The 24,218-nt window shown below is 38.2% G+C and overlaps 1 protein-coding gene across 1 annotated transcript in view; it reads right to left on the minus strand.

The window, feature by feature from the left end:
• LOC108972283 (kinesin-like protein CG14535) overlaps nucleotides 1–24,218 on the minus strand; it is a 239,412-nt gene that overhangs the window by 138,342 nt on the left and 76,852 nt on the right. Inside the window, exons 3-5 of the mRNA XM_018938832.1 lie at nucleotides 15,338–15,578; nucleotides 13,550–13,592; nucleotides 4,778–7,089 (exon numbers count right to left, since the gene is read on the minus strand). Coding sequence (XP_018794377.1) covers nucleotides 4,778–7,089; nucleotides 13,550–13,592; nucleotides 15,338–15,384 — 2,402 coding nt within the window. The 5' untranslated portion in view covers nucleotides 15,385–15,578. The remainder of the gene's footprint in view (nucleotides 1–4,777; nucleotides 7,090–13,549; nucleotides 13,593–15,337; nucleotides 15,579–24,218) is intronic.

The raw sequence follows: 24,218 nt of genomic DNA on the forward strand, positions 1-24,218 counted from the left end.
AAAAAAAAAAAGCAAAAAAAAAAAAATAAAATAAAAAAACGTCAAAAAAGAAAAACACGTCAAAAAGAGAAGGAAAAAAGTTAAAAAAAGAACCGGAAATAAAAAAAAAACCACTGAAAAAGTATGAAAAGCCACATGCGACCAAACAAATCAAATTTCATGAAATTTAGTACAGCAAAAAAGAGGACCGCGTCAGGACAAAGGAACACAAAGCTAACGACCACAATGAGTGCTTCAGGGAGGGCCAGTGAGGGATTGGAGCGGAAATTGATTTGTCAGATGTAACGTGAGTTTTGACGACCACATTGCTGTTTTTTTGCAACTCGCCACAACTCCACAATACAGTTGGATGCCACAACAACAATAATAAAGATCAAGCAACAATAATAAAGCTTGCCTCAATTGTATATAAATATAGAAGTTGCCACATGCCACCAAGGTATGCGCGCTAAACGCGAATTCGTTGCCTCAAATTGAGAAAAAGTCTTTTACGCGATTGATAAATAAAAACGTGGCGAACTGGATGAAAGAACAGCGAAAAGGGAAGAATGAAACGTAAAACCTCCGACCAGGAACCAGCGAATAATAGTCAAACAAAAGTCCAGTAGTGGCCACCGTAATAAAGCAGTCAAATACAGGCGCCAGCAACAACAATGAAAGGCCAGATGCAAAAAATGCTAAATAAATAATAAACATCAAGGACATTGAGTAGCAATGACAAGGACAACAGATGGTAAGTAGAGAGAGAGTAGAAAGCAAAGGAAGGGCAGGAAAAAAGAAATGATGTTGTAATGACTGGAAAAAAACCGGGAAAATACAAGCTGCGGCTGTAACAGGGATGCAAACGAATAAAAAAAATAGATATTTCAAATAAGGAACTAAAAATAAAAATTWAAAAAAGCATTAGCTCAACGCGAGGCTACTTTTTTATTGCAACTTTTTTGCGATTCATCAAAAAAAGTAAAAGCAGGATAAACAAAATAAAAAGAAATCAATCGCACCAACCGGGTATTAGAAGACTAAAGTAGTATTGCAACATGAAAATAATATTGCCACAAAAGAAAGAAAATTCTATTGGGAGGTAGAGCCAAGAGCATGTGCTGACGACTGAGGTCAATCATCGTATTGGATGTACTTAATAATCGTCCTAATAGATAAATATTTTTACTGGTAAATAAATATATGTATAAGGAGCCTAAAGAGTTCATCTTAAATGTGCAGCGAGTGAAATAGAAAAGTCTTTGATTAGCTAAAAGGAYATCGCCAGTTTATTGACTCAATTATTTAATGATCACGGAAGCTGGTATATGGAGGAATCCCAAAAAAGGAGGCGCTTTTTCTCTGCTGACATACCGAAAATGGTTTGTCCGCAAAGTAATAGGACTGAGTCGATTTAAAATAATTTACCAACCGTTACAATTCTTTACAAACTTTCAAAATAGGCTCCGACGCAGCGCTGCTAGCGTAATTTCTAAGCATTGAAGGCATCAGGGAAGGCATTCTCCGGAATAGCCTTGAGAGCCGAGGTGCATGTTGCTTGGACCCCCTTTCATCGGCCTTTTCAGGCAAGGAAACAAAAAATGTCCGGGAGGGCCGTGCAWTTTCCAATCGGCTGCGATGTCTTATCGGACCGAGTGACACTTCATTTGAGTCACTTGAGGATTTCCACGTAAAACTTGGCGTTGACGGTTTGTCCTGGAGGAATAAATTCATGGTGGACGATGCCTTTGATGTCAAAACTTTRCGCACACGAGTCATATTGTCGGTGTTTGTCACGGTCTTCATCAGCGACCTCTTTGAGGGACTCCAAAAAAGCGTGGTGCCACCGAAATATATCACATCTTGGTAAAGCAACATTTAGGTAAGTCTGCTTAATCATATCAAACGAATTTAATCGCGTATCTCTGCTCTAACGAACSCTGCAATGTTTGTACTGACTCTTCAGGTGCCCTCTACCGAATCTAGTCGGTGCTCCGAGGTACAGTCACGGCGGAAGAAAGTCAGTCCTATTACTTTCCAAACAAACATTATAGATAGAGAGAAGTTGTCGGAGGAGAGGCGCATTGAGCTTTTGCACGGTTGTCGAAGCTGGGAGAGTTTTCTGTAAGGTGCTCTCAATCAAGATTTGCTTTTTTCTTGTTGGATCGAAGATTGACGGGAAGGATCTAGGGAGAGTTGTCTGTAAGAAGGTCTCCATYAAGCTTTACTTTAGACTACCAGACAACTGTAATGTTTTTCAGGCTAAAGCGGCTGTTATTAGGGTAACAGCAGATGTGGCATAAGTGGGTGCAGTCACTTTCAGAGCGGTGAACATGCACTTCGACACCAGAACGACAATACTACCGAACAGTCCGCTCAATGTTAGACAAGAAATAGAATCAATATCAGGCTCTTTTGGGTGCTTGGTCATAGCGGAATTGCTTGTAACCGCAAAAACAGTGAACTAGCAAGAAGGACGCACTTATCCCATTTACATCGGGGTTGGAACGTATTGGATCTCAGTTGTACTCTAGCATTTTAATACTATGTCTATGCAACTCGCGTAAGCGTAGCAGGTTTTAATCCATGATTAGCTCCTGTGCAACTGCAGGATCATTTCGACCTGGAGTAGAACGCAGAGGATCTACTGAATCACTTCATTCGTCCTAGCAAAACTCATTTTGTCACAATCGTATTTTCCAATAGGAATCCCTGCGATWAATATAAAAAACTTGTCGGACGTAAGCTGTCAAATTGTATGGAAGAAGATGAGTGGAAATAACCAGGCACTTTCTYCTCCATTTTCCAGCTTTTGCAGGTCTGAGGTTGAAACATTGCGACAGTTTTATCTTCAGCGAAAAAGGATAGTCGAGACTGGAATTTGTTGCTTTAACCAATTCGGGATATGCTAAAAGCGCTGTGGTGCTTTGTGAGAATCTTATGAACAATTCTATAGGAGTTTTAGAAATCACAACGGATCGKCGTTGTTCTAAGTTGTCTAAATGAGATCCCTGGATCGACTTTTTAACCTAATCTAACCAAGCTTCTTACCCTTAGAGTGCTAACTACCCAAATATATCCCGTAACCGAATTCGATTTGTTTAATTTTAACTATGCAGAGAATGTATTTTTCTGCTCAATACTGAAATTGAGCCTTCTTCTCCGTGACATACTTTTCATTYAGAAACTTTGTTGAATCACCTTAGCTGAAGACCGAAATATCATAAAAAGAGATCGCTGTTTTGAGAACCAAAGAAAAAGTCTTAATTGATCAGAGAGATCCGAAGTCTGAATCTTTTGAAGAACTAAAATTCTATGTTTGAAACAAACTGAGCTAGAATGAACAACTTCAATCTGATTCCGGACTATTGAGATTGCTTAAGCGAATTTACTCATTTCTTAAATTCCAGCCATATTTTAAACAATATCTGACTGTCTCTCCCATAACCCACAGCCAACTCCTTAAACGTCTACCAACACCAACCATTAAAACATTCACTTTTTAAATTTTAATTAAAACACAATTAATTAATTATAAACACCTTAGGTAAAGCACATTATTATTATACCGTCCAACACCTCCACTTTATTTCCTTATTTCCTTTGTTTCACCTACCAAAGGACTGCCGMCATAACTTCAAAACGAGATAAAAATCTCTAATAGATTTCCGCTTCATTACGCTCAATAACGGTTTCTAAAGCTGCGGCGAACATGAAAAGGCTTCAGACCGTTAGTGAGCAGCTAATACAGAAGAAAACCCATTGAAGATAATAATCATAGGTRGAGAGTAGGAAACACTAGTTGTAAACAGCACAGAAGAATGAGAAGAAGCGGAAGAATAAAGAGATGAAGCTGGCATAAAAGCACAACATCGATGAATGCTTATCGCCGGCAATGAAGAAGGTGAATGCAAAGGCTTTGTGTGACCGCCGACAGCAAACGTCAAAGCAAGGTGGGGACCACTTAATTAAAATCTCACACACCTCTCGTATGCGGCTATAATTTCCCACGTCGTAGGTGTTTACGTTTTGTTGGTGGGACTTATAAAGTTTCGCTCAACTGAAGAGAAAAGAAGAAATGGACCGACTTTCCGATTGGTATGTGTGTGGATATTTTCCTTAGAAACATAACACGCTTTAGACTTTAGAAGGAACCCTCGTTTCAGAAGTCAAAAGTAAGCGAAAAGAAAGGGCCTCAAATGTGTCCAACTAATTCTAAGCCACAACAGTAGGTCCTACCTCGAAAGTGTTTACCACACTGATTAATTTTCGAATAAGTACTCGTATATTTACAGATGATTCCAGATAAACAATTATTCTAGCAAAATATTGAGCTTGGGGTAAAACACACTTTGTTAGTGATAAGTTAGAAAACTCTTCCAAAAGACAAGTTTATCTGGAAAAATACGTTTGCTCTCCTCAAAATCACCTTTTCTTCTGTCTCGAATAGTAAATGTACCAGGTAATCATCTAAGAAATATTTTTCAAATCAAAACCGTCACCGACCGCTTTGCAACCGAATACACCACGATGTTTCGGATATCGAACAGCCGGTGGTATGAAAGAGAAAAAAGATCAGAACTCAATAGCTAGCGCTGAACCTCTGAACCTCCAACTGATAAAAAGCTGTCAACTACTTAAAGATATTCGCAAAGTTTACGAACTTTCATCAAATAAGCCGCCAATTGGTGTAACCCCGCAACTCTCTCTCACATATGCACTTACTTCTAGGTATAAATAGCAACACAACAGCTTCCTTCGCAACACAATATGATGCAAAAATCTAATTTAAACGTACCTGGCATAATAAGCAGCCGCGGCCATCGCCTGCGCTGTCTCCAAACGCACCTCGATCTTGCCGTGTCGATACGGTAGTTTGGCCGTGCCGTCCTCTTCGAGTACGAGCACGTCCTGAAACTCGCCGGTATCCTCCTCGAAAACGATTGGCAAAGCAGTCGGACGTGTGGGATGCAAATTGGATATGTTATTGCTGTTGTTGTTGCCAATGGCGSCAGTATGGTTGGCATTATTATTATAAGCGGTTTGTGGAGCTTTGTTGGCGCCGCCACCGCCACCGACGCCACTGTGTGCCGTTAATGAGGTAGCATGCGAATGTAACAAACCGGCTTGTTGYAACATCAACTCCACTGAGCTATCGGAAACATCAATGGATGCCGCGAAGGTGGAGTTTGAGTTGGCTGTCGTTAGCGGTGTGGACGGTGTGGTGGTGGCATGCACGGTTGCTTTTGTGGTGGTTAATGCGACGGCAGATTGGGTTATCATATTTTCAGCAGGCTTTTGTTGGCTGTTGTTGGTATTAGTAAATTGTTGTTGTTGTTGTTGTTGTGGTTGGGACTGCAGCTTTTGTGCGCCGTGTTGGTCCGCATGGGCGCCCAAAGGATGCTCGCGCACTTGTGGGTGATTGGGACGTTGGTGTGGGTGTTGTTGTTGTTGTTGTAAGTGGTGTTGCGGCTGACGCTGAGCAGTTGCCTTTAATGCAGACGCTTGCTGTTGTTGCTGCTGTTGTCGCTCGCGTAACTGYTGATAGAGGTAAGGACGTTGCTCGCCGTCCGCCTTCGTGCGCTGCTGCGGATTATATTGTTGTTGCTGCTGYTGTGGCTGCGGTTGCTGCTTYGGTATTGATTGCTTTGSCGGACCTGCAGTTGGTGGCGCCACGTATGCGGGCGGTTGCATGGGCAATAACTTGCTGTTGAGCTTGCCATTGCCGCCCAACTGACCTGCATCCATTTTGCTTTGACTACCATTCGTATTCACTGTTGTTGCTGTAGTAGTAGTACGTTTATTGCCACCGACCTTTGCAACGGCGGCGGCCACYAAACGCTTTCTCAACTGCCGCGATGGTGGCAGTGGTGGTGCTTCGTCCTCACCCCCAGCTTCGGCAGTKCTCGCATTTTTWGGYGGCGGCATTGGGGGTCGCTCCTTAATCGTCTCGTAGACGTGATTGAGTGGCGCGGGCGGTGGCGGTGGATTTGCCGTTGAGGCCGCATCAGATTGCAGGAGGAAATGTTTACGACTATCCACAGGCTCAACATACGCGTCGGAGAATTGGAAATGYTGCTGATAAGATGTGTAGGCGCCGAACTCTTTTGATGGCACCGATTCGTGTTGGCCAATCGCGTTGGTAGCTGGTGCCACTAGCGGTGGTGGTGGTGGCAACTTTAAGAAATGTACCGGCTTTTGTGCAACATGTTGTTTGTTGCTGCCATGTATAGGCACAAATGTTGCCAGCGCRGAGTTGCCACCTTCCTGGGTTCCGAAAGAATATTGCTGTGCCTGCTGATTGCCAAAAGACAGAAAATGGCGCGCTGATTGCTGTGCATGCTGTTGTTGTTGGTTTCTTTGCTGTGGTGCCGAGGAACTCGCAAAATTAAGCTCCACCTCCTGCCCCACCTGCCGTGCAGCCAAGAAACGTTGCTGCTGCAGGTGATGCCTCGGCTGTAATTGCGGCTGTTGCTGTAACTTGTTCGTTTGTTGTTGCTGCTGCTGTGGTTGTTGTTGTGACTGCTGCGGTCTTTCTTGGCTATGCTCGGTCTGGAACGTCGTCTGGTTCAAGAGATGCCGCTCGTAAATATCATTCAATAGATTTGTAGCGGTTTTGGATATTTGATTAAAATTTGGTTGCACTTGGTTGTGTTGCTGTTGTTGTAAGGGTATGCGACTCGCCTTCGTCGGCGATACATCGCGTTGTGGCCCACCACTYGCATTGATTTGTTGCATTGCCGGGCGGCCAAGGTTCGCTGCAGTGGCWGCCACCAATGAKTGCGGCACTGACACCGCAATTGATTGCTTCATTGCAGTGTCAACGGTACTGGATTGGTGCAATTGCTGTTGTTGCTGCTGTTGCTCGTTCCAATTACGAGTCGTTTTGGCTAGTTTTTGTGCGGCACTCGAGTTTTCATTGCCGACTGATTGCTGCTGCTGCTGCTGTTGCTGTTGTTGCAGCTGATGTTGTAATTTACGTTGCTGCTGATACTGATGATAGCTTTGACGTTGCTGATGGCCACCGCAAACGGTAGCCTTTTGTGGGCCATCACGTCTAGCGGCCGTGCTGCTGCCTGCCCCATTGTGTCGGGCCCGATGCACTGAGGCCTGTAAAAGATTAAAGTCGTTAAATGATTTAGGAAAGCATGTTTTTTTTTTTTGGAGAATTCTCATAAGAAATTTGGAGTTTTTTAATTTCAAAACTGCAGTATTTTTTGGTTTGCCTTGAACTTTAAGTTTTAGGTAGAATACAGAATCAAATATCTGAGTTAAAGGGTTTTTTAGTGATAACCTAGAAGGTAATCGCTCTCCCAAACATAAGCTATGGAGCGTATAGAGAGTATCGGAATATACGCCAGACAGAAACTTTAGACTAGCTTAGCCTTAGCACTTTTGCTTCATAATTTTCATTTAATACAAATAGCCCCGGAAGACGAAATTCTATATCTCTGTACCTAGAAAATCTGAAACAAGTTTAAGAGCGGAGAAAGTCACTGGAGAATAGAATCATCGTCTGTAACTGTAACATTGGAACTCATCCAGTGAAGCTAAAGATGTTAAAGGACGCAAATTGTCAAAGTTGCAATGAGGAAATGAATTGGAAGCACTATCTCCTCCAATGTCCAGATTTCGCCAGACTAAGGCTGAAGCATCTCAACATACTGTTGCCACACTGTCTACGAACCCGGCGAATTGGCTGAAATTGACGGTCTTTTCGATCCATACCTAGGAGTTCTGGACATCACARCGAACAGGGGTATCTGGCTGTTCATGTGAGATTTTTTTTGACCTCAAGAAAAATTAATTCATCAACCTAACCATTTCAGATACAAAGGCAATTTCTGAAATATAAATCTGGATTTGAATGAAGCAATTCACAGCAAGGCGATCATCACCTAAGTGTACTACTCTCATGAAAGATGTCAGAACACAACAATTGAAAACTAGGTAAGTGAGTCGATGTGACAAAACCAAGTAATTTCTGTTTCTGGTCGGACTCGATCCCGATATAACCATGATACTAAGCATCTCTTTACATTTCGATTTATATTCTCACGCCTTTAATTTTTTTTAAGTGTACTACACTATGTTCTGAACGAATCTAATCACTTGAGATTTAACAGTTTTCGAAATGACAGTTGCTGTTGATGGCAGAGGAATAAGGTAGCMCACAGGGTTTGTCCGGAAAGTAATATGACTGAGGCAATAGCTTTGGGAGCCGAGGTGTATGTTGCTTGGATCCCCTCTGCCGTTTCAAAATGCTTGCCTTTCAAGACCGATGAACAGGCAAGTTTCAGGCAAAGAAACCAAACAAAAAAAAAAAAAAACTCCGCGGAGGCCATATCTGGGTTGGAGGGCGGCTGCGAAAGCGTGGGATGCCGGCCTTGGTTAGGTAGCTGTTCACAAGAAAGGCGATGTGAGCCGGGGCCTTGTCGTGGTGCAACTTACAATTGGCTGCGATGTCTTGTCGAACCTGATAGACCTTTCATTTGAGTCTATTGATTGTTCAATTAAACAAATATCTGAGTTCAAAACTTTGCGCACTTTGTCGGTGTTTGTCGAAGTCGCAAGTCTCCCAGCACGGTCTTCATCAGCGACCTCTTCCCGGCCTTCCAAAAAGGCCTGGTAACACCCAAAAACACACCACTTCTTGCTAAAGCAACATCTGGGTAAGCTTGCTTGATCATATCAAACGTTTCTGTCGTAGATTTAACGAGTTTCACACAGAATTTAATCGTGTACCTCTGCTCTAACGACCGCTGCATTTTCGGCTTGCACCACTCACAGAAACACATCGCGCGAAAATGTTTGTCCTGACTCTCCAGGTGCTCATTCGTTAGCTAAGTACGCCCTCTACCGAATCCAGTCGGTGGGCTCATGTTTGAATGTACAGTCGAAATCAGTTTGATTACTTTCCGAAACACCATGTATTCTGTATTAAACAGATTGAGCCTGTTATGAAGTTATGGAACTAGCTTCAAACTTTAAAATAAATTTTCTGATTTCTGAATTTTTTGATTTCTTAATCAACCGGAAAAATGGTAGTCAGAAGAGGCAAAGCCTGGGCTAAAAGACAAATTTCACCCATTTTTGAGATTTTAACCGGTTTTTCAACATAAAACYGAGCGTTGTCATGATGGAAAATTGTTGCTTTCTATCTAGCCATACATTTTGTGCGCTTATCGGCAATGACACACTTCAAATTGATGAGTTGTTATGGATAGTGTTTTCCAATAATGATCTCATCCAGTTTTAGAAGCTCGTGATAGAGCACGCCCTTCTGATCGCATCAAATGCAAAGCCTTATCTTGGTATGATGGATATKCGACTTTGCCGTTAACTTGACTAGTTGGCCCGAATTCGAATATGATTTTTGGGCTTCCTTTTTTYAWAACCARTCAMAATTCGAAGCAAAAACGACTTCTTKGTAGACTTCAAATAGCATTTCTGATAAGCAAAATCGCTTTGAACGGTTCTTGTCTCTAATTCTTGGGACACTCAATTTCCTTACTTTTGAATGTATATGTTTTGAAATAGCTGCTAGAGTTAAAGTCTCAAAGTTTCTGGGAGCTGTTTTTATGTTTGGTAACTATCKTTAGCGGCTAATCCGTGCAGTTACTCATTTCTAAACATTGTTGACCCCAAAAAAGGTTCTTCATCCACACAATTTTAWTACTTGTCAGAGGTTTTATAGAATCGCAAGCTTTTTGGCAATCATTGAAAAACCTTTCAAAGCTATTTCCGTTCTTTGAATTACTTAGAAAGCTGTTGGTGAACTTGAATCCTTGTTGTGTTTTCTAGCCTGTTGTTTTGGAAGATATACCATAAAATTGAAGAATCTACAGGGTCAGAAATATTAGTTAAATGCATACTTTTATCAAAACCACTTCTTAGCAGAGAGTTACATTCCTCTTTCCACTTATTATAATGCTCTAAGCCAAAAAACTGTAACCTAACCTAATTTTTGTTCGTTCGTCCATTGACATATAGCAAGTCCGTAAACAAGGAGAATGGCTTTCGACTATTTACAACAACTGCTCAAATATACAATGCGATAGAGCACTTGCCGTCCAAACAACTTGTCTTACGTTCCCTCTTAGACACTCACCTTCAAAACACGCACAATTCCCCCTACAAACCAAATCGATACGCCCTACACTCTGCTTCCAAGCATGAAATCATATTAAACTTTATTATGTACGAGTAAATCACTTGAAATTTCATGTTTACACGCTGCACAGTTGTTCTGTGATTGCCACCGAATTGTGAGCTTAAATGCTCATTTTACGACATCACGTCTCATCAATTTAAATGCGAACACACGAAAATCGTCGCAGAGCGCAGACACAATTAAATCATTAAAATCGTCAAACAAGATGCACCGACATGCAACTGCAACATGCAGCGGCGACAAGCCTTCAAGTGAATGACAAAACGGAAGTCAGGCAATGAAACGACGCGTGTGTGTGTGTTGTTGSAACACGCGCTAAATGTGGAAGAATTTAGTGCACGCGTACAAAGCAAACACACATGCCCCCACACAGCTGCTTGTAAACAAATATGAAAGTGATACGGTTGCTCTCACAAACCGATCGCTAGCGCAGCGGGTATAAGGGGGGCCGAGCGTGTGCGTGTGGAATTTGGATTTTTATTACAAGTGTAGCATGTTGCTGGTTGCATGCCGCACGCCACATACCGCATTGACATCGTAAAATTTACTATCAAAATAAAACGGAGAAAAAATTCACACACACACACACAAATGAAAATTTCAACAATAAAAACAACACAACATCAAGCAGTTAGAACAATAGTCGTCGCTATCAAAACGTAGAATTCCATCAAAATTCTGAGCAACAAAAAGTCAAAACGGCAACAAATCAGACAACGCAACATTTGTGTGTATGTGAGCGTGTATGTGCTTATATGTATATGTCTGCTGTCAAGGAATGCACTTGTAGAGTCTGTGGATGGCGTGTATGAAATGCGCAATGCCAAGTGTTGGTGTTAGAGCTGTGGTAAAAGTGTGACATGTGGTTGCATGCCACACGAAGTTGTAAAGTTGGCAAGCCATTGAATAAAGTGACGGAATTTTATTTTAGGAATTTATTGTTTTAATTTTTACTTATTATTGCACAAGCGTATATGTATGTAGTCGATATTGCATACATTTATATACATACGTTGGGACAAAAAGCACCCGGAAATCTTAATTAAAATTTCCCGCGTAAATGGTATTTCAAAAAAAAAAAAAAAAAAATTGTTTTCAAAACACAAATTTAGCCAAAACACAAGCCTATGCGTGGCACAAAACCTTCAAAGACAGTCGGGAGATCTCTGTAGACCTTCGACCGCTTTAACTGATGAAAATATTAAAAAAAAAAGTGAAGAATATGGTGCTTGGAAAATCGTCATGGAAGAGATAGACAGTTGGCTATAGAGCGCGACATCTCTCGCGAGTCTGTTCGAATGATTGTGGTGGATATTTTGGATATGAAACGCATTCTTGCGCAACTYGTYYCGATAAAGCTGAGCTTCTTTCAAACAAACTTCAATCGCGACAGAATTTAAAGCGAAAAACACAATGAATACCATCACAAGATTTGGCTCCGAGTGATTTTTTCTTGTTTTCTCAAACAGAAATTGCTGCTCCGTGGAACCTGTTTTCGTTTCATCGAAGAGAAAAAACCAAATTCGCTGCAGGAGCAGAAGGCCAATCCTAAAAGTGCTTATGAAAAGTGTTTCGAGGACTGACAATAAGGCGACAAAATAAATATTGATGAATAATTAAATATTCTACAATTGCCGGGAACTTTTTTGTCACAATGTATAATATAGACTGTAATATAASAAGTCGATTTTTCATTCTATAAAAATGATTTAGAGCTCTTTAGCTCCTTTGTTCATTTTGTCACCTCAAAMTCCACAAAAGAAGCATATGTTTCAATGAAGATGTCACAATTCGTCTTACACCATCACTTGCAAGAACAATGTCTGTCCGTTTGTCTGTTCGTGGAAATGCGATAATTTGGGAAAAAATTTAGACATTTTAATGCATACATATGTTCCTATGTATTCTATATGCGAAAATTGGAGAAATTGGATGATAACCACGCCTTATAACAAACTTCAGTATTCTGTCTGATTCTTTYACTTAAGGGGTTACATGGTTTCACAGTTTCAAAAAATCGGCAATTTTTGTCTTATTAAATTGTATAACATCTCTAGAATATTGTCCTAAATTTTCAAGTTGATCCGATAAATAGTTTCGGAGATACAATCTTGAAAAGGTGGACGCTCGAGGTCAGGTATAAGCTGAGGGCGCAGTAGGTAAAACTTTAAGCGCGAACTACTTAACCGATCTTAATGAAATTTTGCACAGGTCTTCGAGATATCATTTACAAGGTCTTGACAAGGTCTCCAACAATTTAAAAAAAAAAATTCGAGAAATTTTCATCGAAATTTGCATTTTTTTTATAAAAACGTCTGCCAAAAATCCAATTTTCATTTTTTTTTTTTTGTTTTGCTTCGTTCAATACCTAGTTTATTGTTTTTACTAAAACAAGTATTTTTTATTTTTATTTCAGATGATCCTGAAAGAAGTTCTGCTGACAACGCGGATGCACCTTTTTTCCGAGGGACTGTCGGAAATGGCGTCGTAATGGCAACCATTTTGATATTTCTTTTTGAAAATTTTACAAGATRTTTACTAAAAATGAGTCTTTTAAATTAAAAAAAAAATCATTAAAATATTTCATTTTTTATATGAAAAAAAAAAAATATTTCAAAAAGGACGTTTTTTGCTCAAGGAAACCCATGTAACCTCTTAACAGACTACAAATCAGAAATTATCAGACTGAAAGTTTGAACAAATAACGCCGTCAAGGTATTTAGCCTAATATTCGAAAATTATKGTAATTAGACAATAAATTCTCCATGACCTAGCCACAAAGTATATTGGACACCATGCACATGGTTTGGGTTAGGTGAGGTAAATGCGCTAATCTCCGTGAGGCCACGAATAATAACACTTGCACTGTTAGACTTTCCCATTGTGATGCCCAGAACTCCTAAATACGAATCAAAAAAAAAGAGCTAGCTACAAATTTAATGAGACGGCTAATATCTACTAAAGCCAATTCTCTGGGTTCTTAAAAAATATGGCACCTGAAAATCTTCAACCTTAGTCTGGCGAAAGCTGGTTAGTGGAGAAGAAAGGGCCTAGATGTTTCCACCCCAGTTTCCTCATTGCAACTTTGACGAATTGCGTCCTCCAAAACCTTTAGCCTCACCCCGCGTAGACCAATGGGACAGTGTCCATAAGAGTTAGTAGTTCCATGGACTATTATTTTTCTAACTACCGGTTGACTTAATACGGCATGGATTGATGAAATAATCACTCTCTCATACTAACAGAGCAAATTCCCCTTTTATAAACAAAATGTTTTTTTTTTTTTTTTTTTTTGTCTCAGGATTCAATTAAAAATTCTAAGCTGGGAATTAACATCTTTTTGGACCTGTACAATATATTATAAWTTATTAAACCAAATTTTCCTTGAATACTTACAAAAACTGGCGCCTCATTAGCCGATGAGTCCCCATCACTGCATCTGTAATGTGAGGAAAAATAAATTATGATAATATTTAAACAGATATTGATGCCAAAAAAAAAAATTAATGACGAAAAATGGACCTAAAAGAAATTACTTAATAACTAATTAAAAGCCAATTAACATATATTTAAACAAAACTTCTCATTAAAAACTAATTAAAATAATTTAATATGAAATGCATAAAATTGCTCTATATACATATGTAAGTATGCATTTCGTTAGAACATTCATTATTATTCATGCTGACTTTTCAACTATCAGCGGTAGATGGCGCAAAATGAAACACAATTTCAGTATTCCACCTCCATGGTGTAAAAGAATACTCTAGCTCAGTCGCAAACCTAGCACATACAAGACAATCAAAATGCTTCGCTAAGGCACTCAAAGTGTGGAAATGTCTGTTCTCGTTGGATTTTGTCTGAATTTTTTCGGAGTCTCAGTTGAGTTAGCTCGTAAATTGTTTGAGACTTTGCTAAATTGGGAATACTTCAGGCGATGAGAAGACTTTTTGGTCAAGGGAAAATAACGTTTTTTCAGAGAACGTATTCTTTGGTATTTTACGTGCTCTGGAAAAAATATTACGAGGCACATGTATTATATTTGCGTAAACTGCCAAAATATAATAAATGAATATTGACGTCCTTTATTTGACTACGTTTGACTAGAATGATGTTTTAGGCTAGCATTTCTTTAACTGGTTTGGCGGCTTTTCAAGAGGCGGAAAAAAATCATAAGAACTGAAAAGCTAGACTTAGAGAGTTAACACCAGAGTAAATTATTATGAACTTTATATTAAAAAACTATCACCGGTTAARCGATATTACAAAAATGTATTTTCCTAAGATGGATAAGGTTAAAAATATTGAGCAAAGAATTTGCCTCAAAATTTGTATTTCTAACCAAATTTCGTRTGCGGAATCGTTGCGAATGTTGTAAAAGSCTTACGGTGATTTAGTTTTAAAAAACACAAGCCTAGTATTCRTACAAAGTYTTCAAAGACAGTCGAAAAATACATGAATGAAGACATGCCTCATYCTGGACGATTTTYGACCRCTTCAACTCGTGAAAATATTATAAAAGTAAAGAATATGACGCTTGTAAATCGTCAGGCAAKTGTTAAAGAGATGAMAAGAGAGCTCGATATCTCTCGCGAGTTCGTTCGAATGACTTTGGTGGATATTTTGGGTATGAAAYGCGTTCTTGCCCGACTCGTCCTGATAAAGTTGAATTTTTTTCAAAAAGAGTACCTTAAGTAAGTAAGAGTACAGGTATCCTTGGACATGCTTGATCGTGCGAATTCCGATCCGTTAAAGGAGGTGAAGGCCAACCAAAAAAATGCTTATGAAAAGTGTTGTGAGGACTAGCATATCTGGTGGGGATTACTTTAAAATAGAAAAAATAAATATTGATAAATAATTAAACTTTTTTCGGGTACTTTTTTGTCACAAGCTATAATATTGATAAATAATTAAACTTTTTCCGTATACTTTTCTGTCACAATGTATAAAAAAAAAATGATTCAAAAAACTGGTTAAGCAAGGAACAATTTCTGGACCAAGTGCTTAGAAATACAATACCTACCATAATTATACCTTGAAGAAACCTCACGTTGAGAGAAACCGGGTCTTCTGCATTTTTTTTTTTTTCAGAAAAAGCATTACAGACACCAAATAAAGTTATATAATTTTCATCACTAACACAAAAATGATAAAATGTGGAAAATAAATAATAAATTTTCTTACCTGCCACTACTCTTRCGATTCCTCGCCGATTTCGTACGCTGCAACATATTTGCCTTCAGTTCTCACACTTGCTCAAATACATCCAGAAGATCATTCGGTGGATAAACTGTAGGTTCTAGTAGATAAGTCAGCGTACCGCCCACAAATTGTTGTTGCGCCGTTGCTCTAATTTATTACGCACACATTTCCATATTMATATGGGTGGCTATGTATGTGTGTGTACGGCCGCCTTGTCTTAGAACTGTAATGAAAAAGATGTTACGAAAGATTCATGAGTGGAATGACGATTTTTTACGGCAGCAATTTGTAGCTATTGATAAGAGATAACAGATAAATAAAAGCGGCAATGCGAAATAAATTGAAAATGTGAAAACAACAACAACAACAGCAATATGGTWTATGAGCATGCAATGAGTATTTGGTGGCATGWGGTATTTTTTAATTAAAATGCAAAATGCTTGTCACACTTTGGACGGCTTTGATTTCGTTGGTGCGATAAAAAAGACAAAAACAACAACATTTTTGTTTTTGTAAATGTCTAGCTAAATGAGAACCCACGCGCTTCAATGGTCGCTGAATTTCAAAACGCARCTTTTCTAAACGCTTCATTTGTAAGAAATATGTGTAACGGTAAACGATCACGGCACCGCATTACTTTTTGTTTTTGTCACGGCACATGTATTATTGCTTTATTCGGCATCTAAATGAGTRGGCTTCCTCATTAATTTCTGTCCAYAGAAGCATATGTGCTATTTACCAGCTGATTTCTTATCTCTTATCAACCTGTATTGTCTATGTGTGTATGCATGTGTGTGAGTAGAGGAAACTCAAATATGAAGTAACGGATTTATAAAAGCAGTACACATTTCAACTGTCTTGGCGCTTTCCGCTTTCCGCTTAGCGCTCTTCGCGCCGCCCTTGCACGCGCTTATGTCTTCGCAATTCGTCGTTGCCGCGTCGTCAAAGGATTGTCTAATGCAGGAATGGCAGTCTTTTGAGTGCTTCCTTTTATTTACGAAACGAAAGGAAACGTATTTGAGCGAGCTGTGAATCAACGCAAAATTGCATTGCCGYCGCACATTTTAATGGGTGTTAAGAGGAGCCCTCGTTTGTTTGGTTAGTGTTAAACCGAAACCGAAACCGTTATTCGGTATTCGAATATTTTTCGTACAGTTCGTACGGTGAATACTGAATTTTTAAGGGATTACGTGGGTTTACGGGTTTAAATCGAATTTTTTATTGTCTTATTAAATTCTACAACACCTCTGAAATATTGACCTTTTCAAGTGGATTTGAGTAACAGTTTCGGAGTTATACTCTTGAGAACTTCTGCGMTCAAGGCTGGCTAGGCTAAGTGCTCCGTCYTTAAACACGTTTTTCTCGAAACTTTGCTTTTGAAATCGGTTGGCAAGACTTCTCTGCTCAACCGATCTTCATGAAATTTTACACAGGCCTTTGAGTTACAATTCTGAAAGATTGGACGAAGAATTTTTTTCGATTACAACTATTTGAAAAATAAAAAAAAAAAAAATGTCTTTTCCTACCGCTCCTTTGTATACGACTTTGCCGTTCCTGCATGCATCTTATTCTGATCGGTCTATCAGTTCCTTCGGTTTTAACGACTCGGGTATTTCCAGAACTGATTCGACTGTCAAATGACACATTCGATAATTTCATCAGTTATTTCGTTTCCTGGAACGCCCTTGTGGCTKGGAACCCAGTATATGTATATGCAGCGCCTTTCTGGCATCCACAWCTGTCTCCCTGTCTCAAAGGACCTTCTCTGATGCAATACTATGTGAGCATTGCAGTTTTGACCAACAAAAATATTGCTTGCTTTACGAGTATATGCTTACTTTAGAAAAAGATAGATCCACTCTAGTTAGAGATACAGAGAGAGCAAGTTAAGGTAGAGAAAGARACAATGTAAGAATTGATGTTTTTCTTTCTGTATTATAGGGTTTGACATCGTCGAAAGTTCATTGGTATAGGTTTAGAAAAGCATCGCGTAGAGCTCCTTTGCTCCAAATAATGCTCTCTGATCTTACAAGTATTACAAGAGGTAAATTTTTTGGAAAGGCGAAATAATATAAAGTATCTGCCCACAATRTGCATGGATTCTGTAATCAGTAGTGGACTGAATATCCAGTTTCTCGTTTCTATAAACTCTAATCTGAAACCCTTCGGCAGAGAGCTGTTCTATTGTCTTGTACTTTTGAACAAAAAGTTTAGAGTCTCAGACATTACTTTCTTCTATGCCGTATAGTACCTGGTGCTTCTATGGATTGCACTTATAAATGCCTACATGACTCTAATATCTATATGATCTGCGAAGTTCAACCGACGACAAATGGTTCTCAACATCCACAATGTTCGGTCGACACTTGATTCAATTTATATGGAATYGAAAGAGAGAGGAATTGCAACAAAATCTACTCTATAAGTTTTTGGACTTTACAAAGATTAATAGATGAGATTCTATAGGGTATTTATTTCGTATATTTTTGATACACGATCTAACCTAACCGAAGCGTTCCACAAGTTCAACACTTGTACAAAAYTAATTTTAAATCTACTCTTCGAACAGCTTTTGGATGTTCTTTAATGCTATGAACCCTGCACCATAATTCGACAACACATTTTTTAAACTAAATTTCCGGTTTCGAAATCACATAGCAACTGAAACCGTATATTCGGTCTAACACTAGGGAAAGCCGCACCACATGCTGCGCGGATAATAGCCAGAATTGTCACTTGTTAAACCCCCCATGGTGTGCGATATTGCGAGCTGTTTATGAACACCAGAGCTTGACACAGGCAGYCACACTCAGAAATAACTAGCACGCACACTGACACATTTGCATGGTTTGTTTGCGTTTTAGAAAAGTGCATATGGAAATCCCGGATAAGACAAATAGAGCTGAGCATTTTATTAAAAATAGCAGCTGTAAGTACAGCACAACTTAAACGTCAACAGGATATTGATGCACAGTGGGAGTTTATGACGAATAGGACGAGAGAGTGAATAGCTGAAAGTTCCAAAAGAGCTCGTAAAACATTGTAGTGAGTTCTGAGTAATTGAATAAATTGAAAGCGTAACTTGTACTGGAAAATCAACGCTGAAACGTCGAGTTATATGAGTAAAGGTAGCTAGAAAGAGTCGACGAAGATATAATCAGAGTTTTTACTAACAAAAACTGTGGACTTTGTCTATACATCCTTACTAATACCGGCCGTGAGCTCTTTCTTTGATTATTCTAGCTCTCAATAAGTTGCAAAGTTCTCCATCTCGACACCAAAGAAAAGCTGAAATTTTGTCACCTATCAGTGATCTATATAACTTAGAAAAAATGTGAAGGAAGAATGCCTTAGCAGTAACTTTCCGCCATYCATCAGTGTGTTTTCTGAGTTAATTTATTTTCAGCAATATTTCCCCTTCCCAAACCATAGTCCTTGCAGTCCTCTGCCATGCTATGCGCTGTGCCACTGTTGACACGCAAATAAAAGCTTTAAAGGAAATCTGTAGCGACATTTCTAATGATATGATTGCACGTACGGATTTTTGTACATATGTATGTAGGTATGAAGGAATGCGCATAAGCAAATATGCATGTCGATTTAGATTCCAACCCATTTATGAGAAATAATCAACTGCTTTGAGCTCGGAAATAATATTGTTTGAGGTGCGATAAAAATCACGCCGCACAGCACAAAAGGCGCACCMGAAAGCCAGAGCTGCCACTTGTTTATGACGAAAAGGAAAAAATAAAGTGTATAAAAAGGAGGAAGACTTTAAATCAGCGCTATTACATACAAAATAAGCTCCCAGTGTGAATGGCTTTACAGGGCTTTCGACAAAAAGTACATACTTTACTTACTTTTATGTACTTTTGGTAAAATATCGTGAAACGCAGTGTTTAAATTCTAAARTGCTAAGGAATAATGCGAAAGAGAAGTGTATTTACAGAAGTCCATAAAAGGAAAGAAAAGTAGTTTCGCAAAAATTGCTAAGTGTGGACACAGCTCAAATCCAATCCCCTAATCCCTACTTGTAAATACTTTAAAAACAAACAATAAAATTGAAATTCGTTTTCGCCTATTGATTCACAGTTTTTTTTTTTTTTTTTTTTTTTGCTAATCACATTCAACGTTCAATCTTGGGAAGAACATTTTCTATCCACCTTTCTGTTGCATCGACACTTTGTACTCGATAATTTCTTCCATTTTGTCTCATATTATATGTTCATACTTCTTAAAATACTATACTACTGACAATATCTAGCTGAAACTATACTAGGTTTCAATTGAATTCGGGGGAACATCATTACATGAGCAGTCTATTAAAGTTATCACAAAGGAAAGTGTTTTCGACTAAAAATTTGTTGGAGGGGTTCCGAAAGCCAGGTTTTACAAAGGATCAACGAGGATCGGCTGAAAATTTCCAACTAGTCCCAGTGGTTTTTGACGTCCTGATACAGACAGACAGACGGACATGGCTAAATCGACTCAGCTTGTCATTCTCATCATATATTATATTATGTATACAGGTTTTGCCCGGAAAGTAATAGGACTGAGTCGATTTTAAAAGAAATTATTGAACCAATTTGTATTTGTATTTTATAGATTCCCCGATGCTTCCTTCCGGGTGTTACAAACCTCTTGGCGAACTTAATTTACCGTGTTCATGGTTTTACATAAATTATGCGTATGTGGCACTAGCAAATATTTGTTTACATATATTTTCATTATGTATAATGCTTTGATACTACTAAATTCGCTACTAATTAATTATGCATAATATTTAGACTCGTTAGGACACTTTATTATTTATTAATTTACTAATTGAGCAGGCAGCCACATTCAATGATTCATCGGTTAAATGTTCATATACTCATGTCTACTACTATGTATGTAACACGCAGATTGAGTAGGGAAAAAATAATCTTTCAAACGTGACACAACCACACAAAAATTGTCTATCAATTGGAGGAGAAAATAAATCGTATGTAACGGGTGGTCAAGGTAGAGGTGTCTTTATTAGCCCTTTTCCGACAGAAACATGACGTGAGTCATGTTAAGATGTCACACTATTTTAGTTCAGTATTGTTTGGGATTTCATAATTCGTTATTGGGTATGGAACGACTTAGTGCATTTTACTTCGAGATCTTCAATTGAAAGCGTACAAAATACAGATTGTGCAAGAACTGAATCAGTCAGACCTTCCCAAGCGACATTGCTTCGCCCTATGGGCTCTTCAAAAGTTCCAAGAACATMCGACGTTTTGACCCAAATATTGTTTAGCGATGAGGCTCAATGTGTATGTGAACAAGCAAAATAGCCGTATTTGGGACGAGGAGCAACCTGAAGAGATCTGCCATTTTAAACAACGGTTTGATGTGGTTTGAGGGCCGTTGGAATCATCGGTCCATATTTCTTTAAAATTGATGCCAATTGACGGTTACGTTGTCAATAGCGTCCGTTATCACGTCGTGATAACTGACTATTTGATGCCTAAAATTGAAGCTGGTGATCTCAGTGACATTTGATTTCAAAAAGACGGCATCAATCAATGGATTTCTTGAGATAAAACATGTGCTATCACACCATTAGACTATTTTGTGGGGATATGTAAAGTCTAAATGCCAAAGAATGTTCTTTCGAATGATAATAAACATGTCTCATTAAATTTTAAGTTTCTGTGTTTTTTCTTAAAAAAAAAAGTAGTGTAATCTAGAAATGGATAACATAAAGCGCCAATTTTTTTAGATTAACTTTCATAAAAAAATTGAATAGTTAAAAGTTTTAAAATATCAGATTTCTATGCTTGGGTCACCATATTAAGCTGCTCAAAGCGTTTGCCTCTYTGTCACACAGTAGTTGACAACATTTGGCGCCACATTGTTTGCYAATTTGTAATTAGTGGTCAATTTGTGGCGTATTGGTATTTAAATATACATATGTATGTACATGTTTTTATTGTTATTTTATTTTATTTTAAGCCCACTAAAATGGCAGCCTGTGAAAGCCTAAAAAATTAGTATTGTCAGCTACTAAAACCGCAATTATGTAAGTGTTTTGTATTTGTATATATTGTCGCTAATTACATTGTTGTCATTACGCAATTCTCCACGGAAAAAATAATGTTAAATATAATTKAAATTATATATCATATAATAATAAATTTAAGAGCTTATGAATAACAAGATTGCAATATTTCCCGATTTATATTCAGCTTTGAAATAAAGTTATACATACATACTTACATACTTTGTGTATGTACATATGTATGTATGTATGTATGTATATTTTATTACAAGAATAATTAAAACGTGTATAGTAAATATCAAATAATAATTACCATATTCAAAAAAAGAAAAAAAATACTTATCCAAATATTAATTATTTTAAAATTTCATCTTTACGAATCAACACATTCCCAGAAATTATATTTTTTTGACACAAATTACACTTGTATACAAATTACATTTTCAAACACTTACATAAAACCACAAGCACATTTTCTTTCGCCGCTGAATATATACACATCTACACGCAAATTAAATTTTAGCAAACATTTTCACACACTTATTAAAACCACGAGCTTTTCTTTTTTTTTTTTTCATTTGCGATTTATGGCACTTTAGCATAYATAACACTCACTAATAACAACACAAAACAGACACGAACCGTATTGAAATAAACTTGCACAAACATGATCGATATCACTGCTATGAACACACATGCGCTTTTGCAGGAATTCACTTTTCCTTACATTTACATAGCTTTTATTTACTTTCACTTTAACGCTTTTAACTTTAAATTTAAAGCAAATATTTCACATTATTTCCGTAAAATAACTTTAACAATAATTTAGCACAATTTAATACATATATTTTTATTATATTTCASTAAACTTCGCAAAACGCCACACGTTGTGGCACGCTCTCCTTCTGTTGTTTGCTCRCCCTCACGAAAAGTAACAGGTGTGACGTCGGGCGTCGTCAATAGCAGTCGTTGTACAGAATAGCGGAAGGCAATTGCCATATGCGATATATGATATATGAATGCTTACATAGATATCAGCATAGCATGCATGTAAATGCAAAGCAAAGCATCTCCTATTATTGAATAGGCAAATTGAGAGTGAAGAGATGCTAATAGTGGAAAGTGTTGTTGCTTGTTGAGAAACGAATTTTTTCATTGCAAAAGCAAAATTGATGGGTAAAAATTCGTTTCTATTGCCAATGCATTTACATTGCCATTTATTTCTTATTAACATTAAATTATTATCAATGTAGCATATTATTATAATTTTAATTGTTGTCGTTAATATTATTTCAKAAGTTCATTGAGAAAAGTAAAAWTATTTGCATGTTAACATGAAAGYTATCCTTAAATTAAACGTAAAGAAGTTTCATTTTAAAAAGTTTACAATACTCTAAGGTCCTAACATAGACACGAGATCAGTTGAAGAAGGATATGGCTTCAATTTTAATATACAATTGGCTTGTTTTTAGAAACTGTAGCTTTCATATTTTGGGAASCAAAATGTGCCTAAATGCGGTGCCTGTTTCAGTCGGAGCTTTTAGSAATAAAGAATTCGTTCAAGCAACGTTCCCTGTTAGGAATGTCAAATATAGAAACACTAAGAAAAAATACTAAGAAATCTTATTTTATTACCGAGCTCTTTGATGGCTCAGTTCTTTGTTTTTAACTCGATTCTGTATCTYTTTGCGATTTTGAAGCTTTAAAGAAGTATACTATCGACTTAACGCAAAGAAAATTTAATCAAGTTCAAACACAACGAAATATCTCAGAGTATTATTCGATGTTAACCATCCATTTGACGTAAACCATCTGACAGCTGACAAGTCTGCAAGCTGTCAACCACAAACTGTTGTTTGATTAGATATCATTTATCATAAAACATTAACGGCTTCCTTGAAATTAATGCGGTAAATAATTGATTGAATAAATGATGTTTGTGTTTAATATTTATCATAAGGTCAAATTTTCAATTTCAGCTGTCAGGGAGTTTCGTACTTTAGCAGAATTTACTCATCAAACCAACTGTAATTATTACAAGCACTTAGCGTTAAGTATTAGCAGAGCCATTTGCCACAAMCACCATCACCACAGCGTCAACTGCCACACAGCCTGGACATACAGATTTCGTGCATCCGCAGATTACTTAGACCATGCGCCCCCACCACCATATTTCCCCATTTCGCGTACACCCCGCAACAAATTCAACCAGCCAGCTTCCCTTTTCACACAATACAATCCATTAACCTGCCGACAGGGAGTCCCCAAGTTACATTATAATCAGCCAGTCGACGCGGCATCTTCCCACTTATACCGCAAACCAACAAAACGAGGCTAGAATAGTTGAAGGGACAGTTAACTACTATGGGGAGCTCCATCAGAGTAGTCCATCGCGCGAAATGAAGAGTGAAATGTTATCGTTGCCATTCGAAGGTGAATGATAACGGTGGTGATGGTGAATGCTGATGGKGATAATCGAAATACAACAAAAACAGCGACTCATTTAAGACAACGGTACAACGGTCCAACGGCAGTAACAACAAAAGCCACAAGCAAAAGATACAATAGCAATCATTAGTGGTTGAACAACTTACGACTGCCTACGAGTCAAGCTAACGGTATGCCAATTAAGCCCTCAGARGGGGGAAATCAKCAAAACGGGAAGKAGAAATTGTTGCAGGCAAATTAGGTTGGTGAAAGATGCCGGCATTGACTGGGACGCCTCCAACTGCGGCTGTGGTTGTGGGAATTCCGACGTACCGACGCTGGCTGCAAAGATTAATTGTTAATTTACGCTGATAAACGCCTCAGGTGGAAATGAGAATTAATGGTGTG

This window comes from Bactrocera latifrons, unplaced genomic scaffold (genome assembly GCF_001853355.1).
Source record: "Bactrocera latifrons isolate USDA-ARS-PBARC rearing strain unplaced genomic scaffold, ASM185335v1 scaffold_39, whole genome shotgun sequence".
Lineage (NCBI taxonomy): Eukaryota > Metazoa > Arthropoda > Insecta > Diptera > Tephritidae > Bactrocera > Bactrocera latifrons.